This window comes from Sinocyclocheilus anshuiensis, unplaced genomic scaffold (genome assembly GCF_001515605.1).
Source record: "Sinocyclocheilus anshuiensis isolate Anshui unplaced genomic scaffold, SAMN03320099.WGS_v1.1 scaffold7, whole genome shotgun sequence".
In the NCBI taxonomy this organism is placed as follows: domain Eukaryota; kingdom Metazoa; phylum Chordata; class Actinopteri; order Cypriniformes; family Cyprinidae; genus Sinocyclocheilus; species Sinocyclocheilus anshuiensis.
Window position 1 is genome coordinate 1,656,070 of NW_015549582.1, and position 18,809 is coordinate 1,674,878.

At 34.7% G+C, this 18,809-nt stretch overlaps 1 protein-coding gene across 3 annotated transcripts in view; it reads right to left on the bottom strand.

The window, feature by feature from the left end:
- stau2 (staufen double-stranded RNA binding protein 2) overlaps window positions 1-18,809 on the bottom strand; it is a 163,524-nt gene that overhangs the window by 11,603 nt on the left and 133,112 nt on the right. For 2 of the 3 annotated variants that reach the window (XM_016446089.1, XM_016446088.1), the window contains exon 14: window positions 1,150-1,256. In XM_016446089.1, the coding sequence (XP_016301575.1) occupies window positions 1,150-1,256 (107 nt within the window). The remainder of the gene's footprint in view (window positions 1-1,149; window positions 1,257-18,809) is intronic. The other variant, XM_016446090.1, reaches the window with a different exon arrangement.

Here is an 18,809-nt window from a genome sequence, read left to right on the forward strand (position 1 = left end):
GCAGTAGCATTTACAAATAACAGCGTATCTAAAAGTATGAGACAACAACAAACAAAAAACATAGGCCTACAATTAAAAGCCGTGCTTGCACAGGTTCTGCACGATCCTCTTCAATAATATTCTCTGCTTCTCAATCGGGCTCAAACTGATAAGCGATATTAACGACACCTTTGTTTACAATACAACCGGAGCACATGTCAAACCGCTGAGGTGAGGGTGGGACATTTAGACATTTAGCACTAGAGGCGGTTTAGCCAATCACAACACACTGGGCTAGACCAGTGACATGTAGCCATCACGGAAGTGGGATTCGAATTACTGACGACTCGTTAGGTTGTTTAGAATCAATTTTTTTCTTTTGGGAGATAATAACGTTATGTATCCTGCACTTTTGGCTTTACAACATTGCAGATTGTTTACATTCACATACAGCTACACTGTATGAAAGGCAATATTCGAAATGCCATAAATAGGGGCACTTTAAAAGTTTTGTTTTGTTTGGCTGCAGTGCAGAGAAAAAACACTGTAGCCGGTTACATAAAATGACAACTTTATAAGTGGTCACGTAAACAGACGGATAAGGTCTTTCCTTATGCAAATCAATTAGGACAGTCAAATCACAAAATTAAAATTCATGAGCAAAGCTGATAAATTTTTGTGTCCCTCACCCCATTACATAACTTTTAACAATGATCTCAATCAATCATTAAACCGGCACTGTATACTCGCATTGTGGCAGTTGTTTTTAAATAAACTCTTATTTATTTCTGTAATGGACTTATATTACATCATATATTTCAGGACAGCATTCAAAACATTGAATTAATTCTGGTTTATGCAAGAATCAGGCCCATATATTGGCTTAAATTAAGCTAAATCCGCTTGGAACAACACATGGGAAGCATTTCAAGGCCGCTAACATGATGATCTGTAAATATTTAAATGGAAAAAAGAATAAATCATGTCCATTTCGTTAAATCATCTTGGGAATCTCCTAACAGTTTATATAAAAGGTAATGGCTACCCAGATTGCACTTTTGTCATTTATATAACGTCATCGAAACATAATGGATTTCTTCTGGTAGGCAGTCATTTACATTTGTGATCTGAAAATGGAGGTGTTATACAAGGATGGTGTGGCATACTTACGGCTCCGTATGTACATACATGTCACATGATCCATTTTCTACCTTCATTGGTCCATCCACCGGGTCCAGTCCTTGTTCTGACAGCTGTTTCAAGGCACTAAGAGCAGCCTGTGTGAGGTAAGGAAACAGATGGCTTTGAGTGGGACAACATAACCCACATCAGCTGCTTTTTAAATAACACTTACTATCAGAAACCCGAGACTGACAGGACACTTTCTGCTCCCTCTGTTTTGTTTGGCTCCTTCCAGCTCTCTGTTTATCTAATGTTATTAGGTCAACGTTTTCAGGCTTGCATTTCCTCCAGCCAGTGAGTGGGATTTACATTGCCAATTGGCCACGTTATGGGCCGATATGTAAAGAATTAGCAATAAATCAAGTGTGCGGACACAGTGTGCTGAAATAATGTCTCAAAACTCAGGTGTAACTGATATCCTGTTTTGCTCTGAAAAGTCATCAAGTACACAGACAGAACAGCAGAGAAGAGACTTCAACAAAAATACAAAGTTTGTCCATAAGTCCAGTATAAGTCCATAAGCATGGAAGCAAGAAAAAAAAAATTTATTAATTGAAATGTATTTGTTATTAGTTTATTTTAAAATAAAATATTACATTTTGCATAGGAATTATCCTTTAGCATCATTCAATTAAATTTTTGAAATGGCACTTACATATAAAAATACATATTTTTATAAAGTTATCAAAAAAAAATAAAAAATACTGGGGAAATTGTGTGCTGCTATATGGCAAAATTCAAATCTGCTTTCATTTTAATGGCTCTGTTAATGGTTTTGACACAACTGACCTTGCCAAATATATCTAAGAGAAATGTCCAATATTATTTTTTGCATGATTTATATACTATTTATTTACTATTAGAGTATATATCATATTTTAATTAGATTATATTTTTCTTTTTCTGTTTTTATTTTAATTTAATTTAAACAAATTTTTTTGTACAAAACGAAGAGGTATGTCCAAGGTATTTATTTAATACAGTCGCCAGACTAAAAAATAAACAGACATCACCTGAACTGAATATTCCATCACAGTTTAGAAGTAATGGCTTTATGAATTTCATTACAGAGAAAATCGAAACTATTAGAAATACAATTGTAAATGTACAACCTTTGACTGCGTTTTGATCCAGCCTCTGTTACTGCTCCTAAAGAACAATTACAGTGCTTTATACAACTATAGGACAAGAAGAACTAAATAAACTAATCATTACATCTAAACCAACAACATGTTTACTAGATCACATTCCCACTAAATTATTGAAAGAGTTGTTACCTATAGCAGAAGAGCCTCTTCTCAATATTATTAATTCATCTCTATCGCTAAGTCATATTCCAAAACTGTTTAAGCTGGCATTTATTAAGCCTTTCATGAAGAAACCGCAACTAGATCCAAATTAATTGGCAAATTACAGACCCATTTCAAATCTTCCAATTATGTCTAAAATATTAGAAAAAGTAGTGTCCACTCAAGTGTACTCCTTCCTGCAAAAAAATGACATCTATGAAAAATTTCAGTCAGGATTCAAGCCTCATCATAGCACAAAAACTGCGCTTGTTAAAATTACAAATGACTTACTTCTAGCTTCTGACCAAGGATGTGTCTCAATACTAGTTTTACTTGATCTTAGTGCTACGTTTGACACTATAGACCATGACATACTCTTAGGCCATCTACAGAATTATACTGGTATTCAGGGACAGGCATTACGGTGGATTTTAATGGGATAATTAGTAGACCATTACAATTTTGTCTACTTAAATGGTGAAAAATCCAAGTTAACATCAGTGAATTATGGGGTGAAGCAAGGATCCGTGTTAGGCCCTCTGTTATTTTCAATATACATGCTGCCACTTGGCAACATTATTTGAAAACATGGAATTAGTTTCCACTGCTATGCCGATGATACTCAATTATATATTTCATCACGACCAGATGAAATTTCTAAACTATCCAAGTTGAGGTAAGGAAACAGATGGCTTTGAGTGGGACAACATAACCCACATCAGCTGCTTTTTAAATAACACTTACTATCAGAAACCCGAGACTGACAGGACACTTTCTGCTCCCTCTGTTTTGTTTGGCTCCTTCCAGCTCTCTGTTTATCTAATGTTATTAGGTCAACGTTTTCAGGCTTGCATTTCCTCCAGCCAGTGAGTGGGATTTACATTGCCAATTGGCCACGTTATGGGCCGATATGTAAAGAATTAGCAATAAATCAAGTGTGCGGACACAGTGTGCTGAAATAATGTCTCAAAACTCAGGTGTAACTGATATCCTGTTTTGCTCTGAAAAGTCATCAAGTACACAGACAGAACAGCAGAGAAGAGACTTCAACAAAAATACAAAGTTTGTCCATAAGTCCAGTATAAGTCCATAAGCATGGAAGCAAGAAAAAAAAAATTTATTAATTGAAATGTATTTGTTATTAGTTTATTTTAAAATAAAATATTACATTTTGCATAGGAATTATCCTTTAGCATCATTCAATTAAATTTTTGAAATGGCACTTACATATAAAAATACATATTTTTATAAAGTTATCAAAAAAAAATAAAAAATACTGGGGAAATTGTGTGCTGCTATATGGCAAAATTCAAATCTGCTTTCATTTTAATGGCTCTGTTAATGGTTTTGACACAACTGACCTTGCCAAATATATCTAAGAGAAATGTCCAATATTATTTTTTGCATGATTTATATACTATTTATTTACTATTAGAGTATATATCATATTTTAATTAGATTATATTTTTCTTTTTCTGTTTTTATTTTAATTTAATTTAAACAAATTTTTTTGTACAAAACGAAGAGGTATGTCCAAGGTATTTATTTAATACAGTCGCCAGACTAAAAAATAAACAGACATCACCTGAACTGAATATTCCATCACAGTTTAGAAGTAATGGCTTTATGAATTTCATTACAGAGAAAATCGAAACTATTAGAAATACAATTGTAAATGTACAACCTTTGACTGCGTTTTGATCCAGCCTCTGTTACTGCTCCTAAAGAACAATTACAGTGCTTTATACAACTATAGGACAAGAAGAACTAAATAAACTAATCATTACATCTAAACCAACAACATGTTTACTAGATCACATTCCCACTAAATTATTGAAAGAGTTGTTACCTATAGCAGAAGAGCCTCTTCTCAATATTATTAATTCATCTCTATCGCTAAGTCATATTCCAAAACTGTTTAAGCTGGCATTTATTAAGCCTTTCATGAAGAAACCGCAACTAGATCCAAATTAATTGGCAAATTACAGACCCATTTCAAATCTTCCAATTATGTCTAAAATATTAGAAAAAGTAGTGTCCACTCAAGTGTACTCCTTCCTGCAAAAAAATGACATCTATGAAAAATTTCAGTCAGGATTCAAGCCTCATCATAGCACAAAAACTGCGCTTGTTAAAATTACAAATGACTTACTTCTAGCTTCTGACCAAGGATGTGTCTCAATACTAGTTTTACTTGATCTTAGTGCTACGTTTGACACTATAGACCATGACATACTCTTAGGCCATCTACAGAATTATACTGGTATTCAGGGACAGGCATTACGGTGGATTTTAATGGGATAATTAGTAGACCATTACAATTTTGTCTACTTAAATGGTGAAAAATCCAAGTTAACATCAGTGAATTATGGGGTGAAGCAAGGATCCGTGTTAGGCCCTCTGTTATTTTCAATATACATGCTGCCACTTGGCAACATTATTTGAAAACATGGAATTAGTTTCCACTGCTATGCCGATGATACTCAATTATATATTTCATCACGACCAGATGAAATTTCTAAACTATCCAAGTTGACAGAAAGATATAAAACATTGGATGACCAGTAATTTTCTTCTATTAAATTCAGATAAGACTGAAGTATTACTTTTTGGACCAAAAACCTGCACACAGAATCTATTAGAATACAATTTGCAACTAGAGGGATGTACTGTTATGTCATCATCTGCAGTTAAAGACCTGGGTGTTATATTAGACACCAACTTATCTTTCGAAAATCATATTTCATATGTTACAAAAACAGCCTTCTTCCACCTCAGAAACATTGCTAAACTACAGAATATGTTATCCGTTTCTGACACAGAAAAGCTAGTTCACGCATTCATGACCTCTAGACTGGATTACTGTAATGCACTACTAGCTGGTTGTCCTGCATCTTCAATAAACAAGCTACAGTTAGTCCAAAATGCAGCTGCTAGAGTTCCCACCAGGTCAAAAAAATATGATCATATTACCCCAGTTTTATCATCCCTACACTGGTTACCCATTAAGTTCTGTATTGATTTCAAATTATTGCTACTGACCTATAAGGAACTAAATGGTTTAGCTCCTGTATATTTAACTAACATTCTTATTCCCTACAATCCATCTCGCTCTTTAAAGTCACGAAACTCAGTACTTTTAGTAGTACCTAGGATATCTAAGTCCGGAATAGTCTTCCTGATAATGTCCAGGGCTCAAACACACTCTCTCTGTTTAGATCTAGATTAAAAGACACATTTCTTCAGCCAAGCATTCACATAATGAATCTCATACCCTTGTTCCCAGTTATATCAGATAAAAGTCACAAACATATTTTTTGCTTGAAACGTTATGAACAGCAGCTACGCTAATTCTTTTCCATTTGCATTTTGGTTCCTATCCCGGGATGCCCATCTCGAGGTAACTAGAGATTACGCCAGCTCCAGTGTGGATCCAGCCTCATAGAAAGACTTCAGATGTCCCAACACCTTTGAAGAGATGCTGCTGACCCCTGCAAGGACCCCAGATGACGCCAACTTGAATCAACATGCACAGCTGCCAAAATTTCTCTAATCTAATAATGTAATCATTATGATCACACTTGTAATAATCGCTTTAATGTGCATCTGCCTAAAATTAATTCATGTTAGCTAATTGTATGATTCTATTATCTTGAAACGTTCATTTATGAAATTAACATTACTTGGACACATTCACTTCTGATAACAAATCACTCTAAATTGTAATGTAGACATGCATTTTCTGTAAAGCTGTTTTGAAACGATGTGTATTATGAAAAGCGCTATACAAATAAATTCGAATTGAATTTATTATTTATTTTTAAATACTTCTAGTTAACTTTTATTTATATTTATTTTAGTTTTAGTAATTTTAGTACTTCATCTTAAACTTATATTATTTTAGTTAATTATTTTCAAATTTTAATTTTTCTTGGAATTAAAAATGTTCAATTAAAAAAAAAGTAAGTTATTTATCTAATATTAATATTTTATTATAAATTCAGTTTTATTTCAATTAATCATTTTTATTATTATTATTATTATTTTTTCTTTTTTTTTATAGTTTTAGTTTTGGTTAATAATAACACTGGAAATTTCTAATAAGCTAAAAAAGTACAGTGAAAAGCACATCAGTAAATATATAAATCAGCATAATTAGTCAATATTATTAATGTAATGGTTTGTCCCAGTGGTTTGTTCTGTTAGACTAACGAAACTCTTCTGTTTTGAGAAAGCATTTGAATTACAGGTCAGTACTTTTTTTCTTCCTGTCATTTCCATTCAACATCCTGTATGGGGTGGCCAAGTGAATCCAAATTCCTGAATGGTAAATGAATGAATGATAAAAGAAGCCTTCAATTCTTTTTTACATGCAGTTAACAGAATTTTGCCCAACCATGTTAAGTGCATACAGGCCATAATGGCCTTAAATTAATCATTTATAAAAAAGGAAATGTATCCTGCAGGACTGTCTGTGAGTTGGCAGTCAGATGTTACAGGCAGATGCTGCTCTCCTCAACCGGATGTTAGGAAGTCTTATAGAACATGTCTGTCATAATCCCTGAAGCTCTTTCAACAGGACCAAATAAAATAACTACGACTGAGAGTCATGGCTCTAGAGGGACGCAGAGTGAAAGAAAACAAGAATAGTGAGAGTGTTGTGAGGAGGGGTGCAGGGAGACCCTCGCAGGGACAGAAGCGGGTTGAGAATTGGCAGATCCACCTGGTTGTCGGGGCTGATGCTCTATCCAGCATCCTGCCAATGAGCACCAGATGTGCTGCATGGGACACAACAACCATGACATATTTCTCACAGCTGACAGCCTATTCCCTCTGAACCCAAACCCCCAGCACCCCAGCCCACTCACGAGAGGCGTGGACACCACACACGCACAGATGTGTGCGCATTCCTCACCCTGATTAATCAGTATCTGGCTGGATCAAATAACACCAGCTAATTGTCTCAGGCACCCTGTTGTATCTATATGAGCTTCTTCATCTCAGATAGAACAGACTTTGATAAGTGTTATGTATCAAATATCATTTGATCTCAACTCAGTCATAACTTATACTATAAAGGTTGTACATAATGGTGTTTAATTTAGACTTAAATATTACTTAGACTTAAAGCATGATTCTGAATTAAATGCAAAATATTAAACCAAGGAGCATCTGCAAACGGTTTAGTAATGTTTGATAACCAAGAAGTGTCCAGATATTTTTCTTTATTTAAAACACACATAAATAAATAAAAATTATACACTACTGTTCAATAGTTTGGGGTTGTTTTTGAGAGAAGTAAAAACAATAATATTGTGAAATAATATTACAGTTTGAAATAACTCTTTCTATTTTAATTATTTTAAATTGCAATTTATTCCTGTGATGCAAAGCGGAATTTTTAGCAGACACTATCCCAGTCTTCAGCGTCACATGATCCTTTGGAAATCATTCTAATATCCTGATTTTGTGCTCAAGAAACATTTCTTATCAATTATTATCAGTGCTGAAAACAGTTGTCCTGCTTAATATTTTTGTGGAAACCATTACTTTTTTTTTCAGGACTCTTTGATTTATATAAAGTTTATTTCTATAAAAAAAAAATTATATATATATATATATTGCAACATTGCAAAAGTCTTTACTGTCACTTTTCATCAATTTAATGCATTGTTGGTGAATAAAAGTATTAATTTCTTAAAAAAAAATAATCTTACCCCAAACTTTTGAGCAGTAGTGTTTATATATAAATGTATAAAAATATGTATTTATTTATTTATTTATTTTGTAAAAAGAAAAGTCTTATTATCCACAGTGATGTCCATACATTTTTTAAATGATTTTTTTTATGTGTCTTAAATGGTTCAGGCTTATTGCTAACAGTCGGAAAGCCTCACAGTCAATAAATAGGACAGGCCTGAAACAAATCCAATCATCTTACAGAACCTTGACAAAAACCCAGACTCTGACTTAACATCTTAAGGAATAGTTCATCATGTGCTAATGTGAAAATGTAGTTGAGCTGGCCAAAGCACAGGAAATGAGTGCAGTTAGTTAGGAAACGAGCCACGTTAGTGAGTTTATGCCATCACATCTGCAGGGATGACAGTCAAATCATTGCGAATGGTGAAAAGTAAAGTCATTCTATCATGGCCAGTGCTGTATTCATCCATTTAAGAAGCCCTTTTTGAGGTTTTTATATGTGGAATGTCTTATCAAGTTGGGAAATCTTTGGAAAACGATCTCTTATCTATAATGGAACATACTGTACGGCTGTAGTGTGTTACCCAGCGCATGCATGTAAATTCCCAAAGGCGTTTGGACCGGTAATAAATCAGGGTTAAATTAAATTTGTTTTGATGATTGATGACAAGCTTGTATAAGGCTCAATAAGGAGGACATTATTCAGCCAGGAAATTGTTCAATATATTGTCCAAGTAAGCTTGGACTTTTGATGGATTCGGATGCAGATGCCTCTACGGTACAAAGCGTATAACTCATCCTCTCCTGTGGCCAATAAATTGCAATCAAAAGGGTAATTACCGGTGTTGTGTGTGCCATTACAGTCTCTGAGTAAATAAGCAGCATCTGCTTTTGTGCTGCCAGACCAAGACCATGAATCACGCCGGGGGAGACAGGATTGTGATAAAGGCCCGGCTGCCCATCACCAAACAGACGGCTCAAAGATAAATATCCGACTATCTTTTGTAACAACAGTCAATTACAACATTATTTTTCTAATGAGATAGAGTGAGACGGCCGAATCACTGATGGGCTGAATTATATATAGTCTAGCCCCCCAACCTGGAAGTAGTCAATCTCTGTCGTTGAGAACCTCAGATCAGAAGTAGCGCTGTCCCGGGACCCCAGGTGACACCCCCACATCACTCCCCCTTGCTTTAGATAACATGCCACCACTCAGCGAAGGCATTAGTAAGCTCAATCGATAAACCTCGACATGCGCGACTTTGCAGGACGCATTCATCAGTTCACTGTTGGATTCAAACGAATGGAAAAAAGGCGGAATGTGGAATGTGTCAAAGCTAAATATCTCGGTGCGGACTAAAAGGCAGCGGAGGAAGACGAACGGAGGACTTTGTCAAAGGACAGTGAGGACTCATTTTTCTAAGCCGCTTTAATGGTTTCCCTGATTGCATTTTCATTTCCTTCACTGCCTCGGCTAAACAGTGGCTCTTTCCCCAAGAGATGAGCTCCATGCCGCTGAGGCCAATTTGCGGACAGAGAGGGGGGTGATGGATTGACAGGGCCAAGCACCTCTATCGACCTGGCTCTCACGGGGGGGGCATCCAACAAGGATAACATGGAAGGCTTCAAGCTGAAGTACAGAGAATCTGACAGCCTATCACTCATGGACATGGAGCGTAGAAAGCAAGCATTAACTACATTCAGTCGGTCCCTGTAGCAAAGACACTGAGGGAGGGATTCACTAAGATTGAATTGCGACAACTTGTGCAGTTGCTTATTTGCATGCACAGTGTTGTTTTAACACCCAATTCACTAAAGGATTCTTAACTGATTTACTAAAGAATTCAATATTGTTGGCTGTTGTATGCTAAAATGCTTATTATGTTCCTCATTTGTGCATCTGCTAATGACTAAATATAATGTGCATTTTTAATAAAATGTCATTATAACCCTGTAGAGCCTGACATAAGAAACATATAAACTGAAATATGTTTATTTGATTTCTAGACAAAATAAATTATTTAAAAATGGTATCATATTTAACATATCAGGGTTTTGTACTGTAGCTCATATAACATGTAGGAGAAAATGGAGCTCAAACTCGAGAAAGAAATTTTATTTAGAGACCCAAACTGAGCAATAATTGCAAAATATGCAATTTGGGGCAGTTTCTGATATTTTTATGGTCAAAAAAGTAAGATAAAATTCTTATAGCTTGTTATTTAATTCAATGAGCTCTTTGAGATCAGTTTAGCAGGCTACTTACATCAAATGCGTAGAAATATCAGTTGTCACTCTATATCTCCCAATAATATATCTTAGTAAAATGATTGCTAAATGCTTAGTTTTATGATCAAAGCTCTGTAGTTTTAATTTAGGGGCAAAATATATAATGCGATACTGATGATTGAGGGATGTACAAATAAACATTCCTCAAAAGTCTAACGTATCAAATTTGATACTCATGATATTTCTAAAAAATGATGTATAGATAATGAAGTAAACCTAAGTTGCTTCAGGCTAGTAAGTGTTGATCTTAGAATATTACAATACAAAAGCTATTCTTATGTTTACTTAAAAATAATTAAAGATTTCAAAGCAAAAAGACACATGGACCATGGCCTAAAGAGGGACATTTTTTAAATTATACTAAAAGGGTTTCTACTTACTAAAAAAATGTCAATCAGAGGGTAGATGGAATGTAGCAGACTGTTTACAGGTTTTTTTGATCACACAGATCATTTAGAGGCCTTATAAATTTACATATGATATATAATAAAGTAGGCTTTATAGGGTTAAGCGTGTGAGTGATGCGAATCTATAATAAACTTCATTTGCATAGGAAGAAACCGTGTTTGGCCAGAAAACTGTAATTTAATTTAAACACTTGAGACGCAGCATTATATAAATGTCTGGTTAAGTTGGACTGCAGGTGGTTCGTAAGCTAGAAAAAAAAAATTGCACAATAATAATACAACTCACTGGTGAATTAATCCCCAAGAGCCTTGTTGGCTTATTTTATTGATAGTTAGGAACAGGATTCGAACATGTATTTCCCACATGAGCACCACGGCTCAATCTATTTGTGCCAACCACTAAGCCAAGGTTCAAATAAGCATACGTGTCATTGATTCTGAGAACATTCAGTTCAAGAGTTTGTGAGATGGGCGTAGCAATGTATGCTATTAGACCTGATCATCTCATGTTTTTACTGGGGAGAGATGAAGCCCAGGCTTAAGCTCTCATCTGGTCGATTGGTGGGTTTTTCCCATGGTCCGGCACAGCTTCCCACCAAAGCTCATCCACGGTCCACTCCAAGAGCATCAGTCCTGGCCCCCTGCTGGCCTTTGATCGGCATTTCATCATTTGTTTTCTCTGCCACCTCATCTCTATGAGACATTCTGCTGAAGACACAGCCCATTTAGTCCTCCATTAACCACTGACGACGAGGAACCGCTCACTGCGTCTTTAGCAGCACTATAAACAGGCCCACAATCTGAAACGCAATCAAACACTCTGCAGGTGTACACACAGACACAATCTCTTTCACTCGGGCTCAGCCACCAATACCGGTGGGCTTTTTCCCGACTGTCCAACAGATGGGTTTCTGAGCCATTCAAAGCTCGGCTGAGTGAATGGAAACACAAATCTTGCTCTTTGTTTTATTTATTACAAAACTTTACAGGCTGTTGACATCAAAAGAGTCCGAGCTGCTTTCTCGTCAGAATGCTAATGCCATAGGATCAGAGCTAAATGGAGGAATTAAAATTTATGGATGACTCACGGCGGTGAGGTTGTGACACTTCTCATCCTAGACTAAACAATTATTACAGCCGCTAAGGAGGAGAGACGGAGGGGAAACTCTTTATTGCGGTTTAAAGGGATAGTTCACCAAAATATGACAGTTCTGTCATTATTTAAGGCATGTTTACACCAAGAATGATTACTATAAATGTACCATAACGTTCTGTTTATAATAAGCACACACTGCAGTTATGTCGTCCGCTGTTTTAAATGCTCAAGTCGGATGGATTCTAATTGGCTGTCAATGTCATAATCATTTACAGTGTTGGGCAAGTTACTTCCAAGAACTGTCTTTTGTTACTGTCTTTTGAAAGTAATTAGTTACATTACAATATTACTGTCTCTGAATTGTAATGCGTTACACTACTTTCGAGTTACTTTCACCAAAATATCCACAGAAGTATTATAAAATGCCAAAATGTTGTTTATTGCTGCTCATTCTACATCCAGTGGAGGGTAATGTGGTAGGTCTATAAAGCATAAAATTATAAAATCATATTTAGATACCGGTATGTAGGTCTTCATTAATGTTACGTTGTCGTTTAGGTTAAACACAGATAAGCACAAACTGTATTATTACATACATAATAACACCGGTAAATAAAGCAAAATGTTATAATGTACAAACAATAAACACATTACCTAGCCTATAGGCTATTTTGAACGGTTTTAGAAGAAAACAAGAATGAAAATGTATAAGTTGCTAAACAGGCCAAAACGAATTAGGCTAATTCAATGCGAAACTGAAAGCAAACGGCGTTCTCGCGCAGCCCACCTCTCTCAGTCGGCATTAATCCAATTAAATGTGTCCATATTTGTGATGCATTTGAATGCTAAACTATTATTTATGATGTAAACCAGGCTTACTTAACGATGTGTGTGCATGAGGCGCCGGCGCGATTCGAACAGCAGAAACAAACAAAAAAAAAAAGTAATTTTTGGTCATACAGATCATTCGAAACTGCAATGTGTTTACTTTTATTTCTGTCATCTCGATTTCCTTTCCGTGGACTTTCGTAGAGCGCCACGCCACAAAAATAGCCTACCAAACTCACCATATCTCTGTCTTTTCCTTTCGTTTTGTTAATCTGTTAATTAGGCTATTTAAGTCAAATATTTCACATATTAATTTTATATATACACTATGATTTAATAAAAACTGATTTTATTTTTAGTTAAACTTAATTTCGTATTTTTTCTCTTCTCCGACCCCGCAGCTCTCTCCGATAGCTCAGTGCTAGTGGCACAGTCCAGGTGTTTCCAGGTTTTACTCGTGCTATTTCTCCATGTTGAGAGTTTGGTGTCGCACATATTGCACCTGACTATGCATTCTTATCCTTTTCTCCGATGAACTGAAAATAGCTTAACAGGAGTGTGTCCATCTCACAAATGTAGAATCCGTCTCTGCAGTCATCTCAACCATCTAATTCCAGCAACAGGAAATAGACAAACTATTTTACCCGCTGAATTTTTTCTCCTATGCTGTTTTACGGTGTTGGTAAATTCACCAATTAATTTTGATTTAAAATATGTTGTTGTAACTTGCGTTACTGAGATTGTAACGAGTAATAATATTACCCAAATTTTATTAGTAATACGGCGTTACAGCAAAAAGTAATATACTGTAATATTATTACTTTTGTAATGCGTTACTCCCAACACTGATCATTTATCAGCTAAAAAAAACTTTCTGGAAGTGACTCCCACAATATTATTTCTCTATGTTGTTACTGTTACAGTTCTAGGTATGAATGGGCCTTTACTTATGACACTCAAATCCGTATGACTTTTAAAGTCTCAATAAATAAAGTGTCTTAAATGTATATGACTTTTCTTTTTTGGAAAACAAAGGAAAAATGTAAGAATGTGCTGGTCGCTCTTTTCCATATTACAATGAATGGAGACTGAAGCTTTCAAAAAGAACCCCAAAACATGAAAGTATCATAAAAGTCTAAGTTACTTTTAATAATGAAATCTAAGCTGTTATTCACTGAAAATGATGTCATCCAGCTTATAACTCCCTGGGAGAAGCAGCGATGTTGAATTCATATATGAATCATTCTTCAGACTCAAAGGAGTTGTTTGATCCTGTTCACTAAACAAGTCTGAATGATTTGTTACTTGCCAAGTAGTTTTAGGCATTTGGCTCATCTTATGGACCACTTTTATGGTGCTTTTCTGTTGCTTTTTTGGCTTTACAAATGCATTTTTTGTCCTAGTTTGGAATGACATGAGGGTGAGTAAATGATGACAGAATTATCATTTTTAGGTGAACTATCCCTTTAAAATGTGCGCAGTCACTTTATGAGAGATCTGCTGTACATGCAGGCTATTGTACAGTGGGAAAAAGTTGTTCCCGTTTTTAAAAGGGGCATATAAATCCATTCTGCCAGCGGCCCTCCGAAGCGCAACGGTAACATGAGAGGCCAATGGAAAGAGAATCCCACAGAAAGCCCACCGTTCTTCAGACATCAAAGTTCTGAAGACAACTCACAGTAACATTCCTGCCTCTCGTTTGGAAACTTGCCGTCCTGCGCCCAAAGCGCCTGGAGAGGAGAGGCTCCCTGTCCTACACCACCTATATTTCACATCCATAAAGTCTGGAACAGGCCGGATATCAGACGAGGAGCAGATGAGCGCCATTCCAAATGAGCCACTCTGGAAGCAGGACATACCAGAGCCCTCGACTATATGGGCTGTGAAATCACACATAAAGAAGAAACCAATAGGAGGGAGATGTGGAATTTCAGCCGCTTATCAAATCCAGCTTCCAGACTATTCCCGACATTTCTGTATGAGCATCAGAGAGATGAGTACACATCCCCTCTCCACACAAGAACAAAGATAGCTTCTCTCTGAAGCAATAATGGTGAAAATGGCGAGTGATAAACACTCCGCACATTCGCACGTAATTTATTGCCGCTCATCAACATGCTCTAAACTCGCGTCTGCTGGGCTCCTAGCTAATTGTAAAAATGTCAGCCGTGCTCTGCACAGGGTGGAAGCATTACATTTTTTCAGTGCTTGGAAAGATAAAACCTGCTCCCTGTTATGCAAACAAGGTTCAAATAAAAAGCTTAGCGTTTCACACTGCCTTTCACGTGAACACGTGCTCTCAACACCAGATGTTGATTTAGGATTATCTAATCAGACAAGTGAGAAAAGAACAAGAGGGTTAAGTGTGAAGAACCATTAGGAACCATTGTTATTGTTAACGCAAATTAAATGTATATATTTTTAAACGAAATAAAGATAAACACTAAAAACCTCTGGAAAACTGAATTAAAAGGGTTTTAAAACTCCAAGACTAACTGAAAACTAAAATATTAGTCTTAGTAACACTAGACTGTGCTGAGAAATATAAGGCTGTCAAAAAAATTAGTTTAGTGTGTAAACTAGCAACCTTAAGTTAAAAAAACTAAAATAAAAAGTAAACAAACTAAAAATGTGAAACTTAACTAAACAAATATTGAAAAAACAATAAACAAATAAATAAATCCAAAATAAAATTCAAATAAAAGCTTTTTTGAGAATGAAGTTTTAAATGTTTTTTTGTTTTTTTTTAAGAATGAAAGTTCAACTACCAATCTACAACACCAAATTCATTTGTATGTGCAAGTGGATATTAAACAATGCAAAAGTGGATATTATGTGCTGATCAGAGTTAAAAAATAATAATAAAATATATATTTTTTTGTTGTTCCTGTTATGTGCATATATGTGTAAATATATACACATAACAGGAAAATATACGTGTAAATGTATGCAGTTAAAATGTAATAAAAAAGTAAAGAAAAAAACAAAAAAAAACAGAATAAAAAAACTAATAAATAAATAAAAACAAATAAAATAAAATGGTAACACTTTATATTAACTTTCATTAATAAATCATTAACAAACATCATTGAATGCTTATTGGATCATTAGTTAATATATATTCAAAGAGTTAGAAACGTGAGGTAATGTGCTTGTTAATAAAACTTATTAAACATTACATAATGTTTAACAAATCTTTATTTCATGTAAGTTAAAATGCTTACAAATGTCATTACACTTTTAATTCATATGATCAAGCACTTACTGTAAATCTACAAATGATTTGAACAGATGTTATAAAATGATTAAAAGCTTGTGTTCATGCACAACACTTTTGCAGCTGTTGAGGTGTGATATGGGTAAGGTTAGGGACAGGTTTGTTGGTATGGGTAGGTTTAAGGGTTGTTTAAAGGGTCAACAGTGTACAGGGCTCAATTTGATTATTATAAGGGAACACGGTTCAATCTGTTTATATTTTATTGTTTTGATAAATGAAGTATTTTCTTTTAAAAAATTATTTGTTTTCCCATGTTCATTTAGGATTCAAGGAATATCCTGTTTAATGATATACTGAAGAGTAGTGTACTAATGTGAGTGTTGAGGCAATACAATTTTTTTTCCCCATCAAAATTGCAATCTGTTATGTCTTTAGCATGCATTTAGCTAAACTTAACCAGCCACCCTTTACACAAACCTTGTTACATTCGCTAAAAGTCCAATGCCCATAAAGATACTAAATGATTAGTAATTGTTTATAAACATTTACAAATGATGAATAGTTTCAACTTTAGATTGGCTACTGCAAAAACATGAACAAATGATTCATAAATGATTAGTAAAGATGTGTGAATAGGGTAAATTCAGGTCTTTCGGGACACTTTTTGCCATCGAGATGACTGCTCATAAAGGTACTAATGATTAGCAAACATTTATAAACATTTGCAAATGATAAATAGTTTCCACTTTAGATTTAGATAATCAATAGATTATTTGTTAAGATGTGTAAATAGAGGTCTACCAAAACAAACAAAGACCAACAACTGAAGATCATATGAACTGAAAGTTTACTGACATTTGTAAGCATTTCGATTTACATTAAATAATCATATGTTAATCATTAGGTAATGTTTAGTAAACATTATCTCATATTTCTAGCTATGTGAATATATATTAACGAATTATCTGTTAAGCGTTATATAATGTTTGTTAATGATTTATATTATAAAGTGTTACCAATAAGATAAAATAATCATCTGGGCTGATCATTTGGAAAAGATCTGATATATAATAATACCTGATTTATATAGAACTCAAAAATGGTCCAACGTGGAAGCGGTCCAAGCTACTCAATTAAAGTTGAAAATGCATAAATTCTTTTATAGCATGTGTAAACATTTCTAAATGTTGTTTTTTTTGTTGTTGATAAAATCTATCTGAACAATGTTTCACAACATGCAGGCCTATGCTACTACAAATTGCACAATGTTAAACTGAACAGTTTCCAGATTGGAGATTATAATGTATTTCCTCTTGGGAAAAGAAATACTCAAATATGCTTTTAAACACACCTCAAACTGTGTTTAAAACAAGGCCGAGACATCTGCATTCACACAGGCCCGGAGTACGGTAATCAAAATTCCAGATTCTACCTTTGCATGGAACGTGTCCAGAATGCAAGGTCAATAATTGCCTGAACCTCCCTGGAGAGAAGGACTCTGCTGACATAGGAAGCCATAAATTAGGACCCAAAACGCAGCAGCATGTCATGCGTCATTAGGGCTGGAGAGGGCTCCTTTATCTGTTCGTCATTCGGACACCGTGGATGGCACCTCCCATGTCAAAACACAAACCACAAGGGAGAGGTGCAGGGTACCGCATACCTCAACATCTGACTGAGACAGCTTAAAACAGTCACTCCCCGTATAAAATACCTACATTCATACTATTAATCAGAGAGAAAGCTTGCACTAACCCGCTCCACCATAATTCAGAGATACGACATTGCTTTTTAAATCTCATTTGCACTTTTGCATATTCAAATGGGCTGCAAACAGCTAAGATATACATGAAAACCAATGGAATGGATCTTCAATGAATAGCTTAAATTTAAGACTAAAGGAATTACTTTTTGGGTGAACAATTTCTTTAAATGTTTCATGCTTAAAAATGTTAAATAAACAAGAAATCAAAGAATAAGACAAGCGAGGTACCAAAGCAACTTCAAATTTAAACGTAAAAGTAATAAAACGAATAAAATGAAATTAAAAATAAATAAATAAATAAATAAAATAAACAATATAGTGCAAGTGCATTAGTACATGTATATGATAAATATTCTAGAGATTAAAATATATACAATACTGTTCATAAGTTTGAGGTCAGTACAATTTTTGAATAAGAAATCAATACTTTGTATCCAGCAAGGACACATTAAATCGATCATTTATCAAACAACATTCATTATGTTAGGAAATACATATCTAACATTATCTCTATTCATCAAACAATTGTGAAAAAAAGTATCATGGTTTCCACAAAAATATTAAAATATCACAACGGTTTTCACCACTGATAATAATAAGAAATGCTTTTTGAGCACCAAATCAGCATATTAGAATAAACGTGAAGTGTTGCATCACAGGAATAAATTACATTTTAAAAAGCATTTACAGGGAAAAAAAAAGTTTTTTTACACATTATAATAGTATCTCAAATATTAGTCTTTTTCTGTATTTATGATTTTTTTTTTTTTAAATGCAGTCTTGGTGAGCAAAAGAGACTTCTTTCAAAAATATTTTAAGAAATCTTACTGACCCCAAACTTCTGAACGGTAGTAAAATATATATCAAATTTGAATTTCATTACAATAAAGTTGTGACCGCATCTCAGTTAACCACTTTGCAGTAATTTGTCAGGATAAGTGTAGTCTTGAGAACACTTAAGCAGTACACTCTGATCATTAAATAATGAACAAAACCAGTTTTAATGTGGGTTCATGAAACTAGTCTTCCACTGACATCATACAGTTCAACT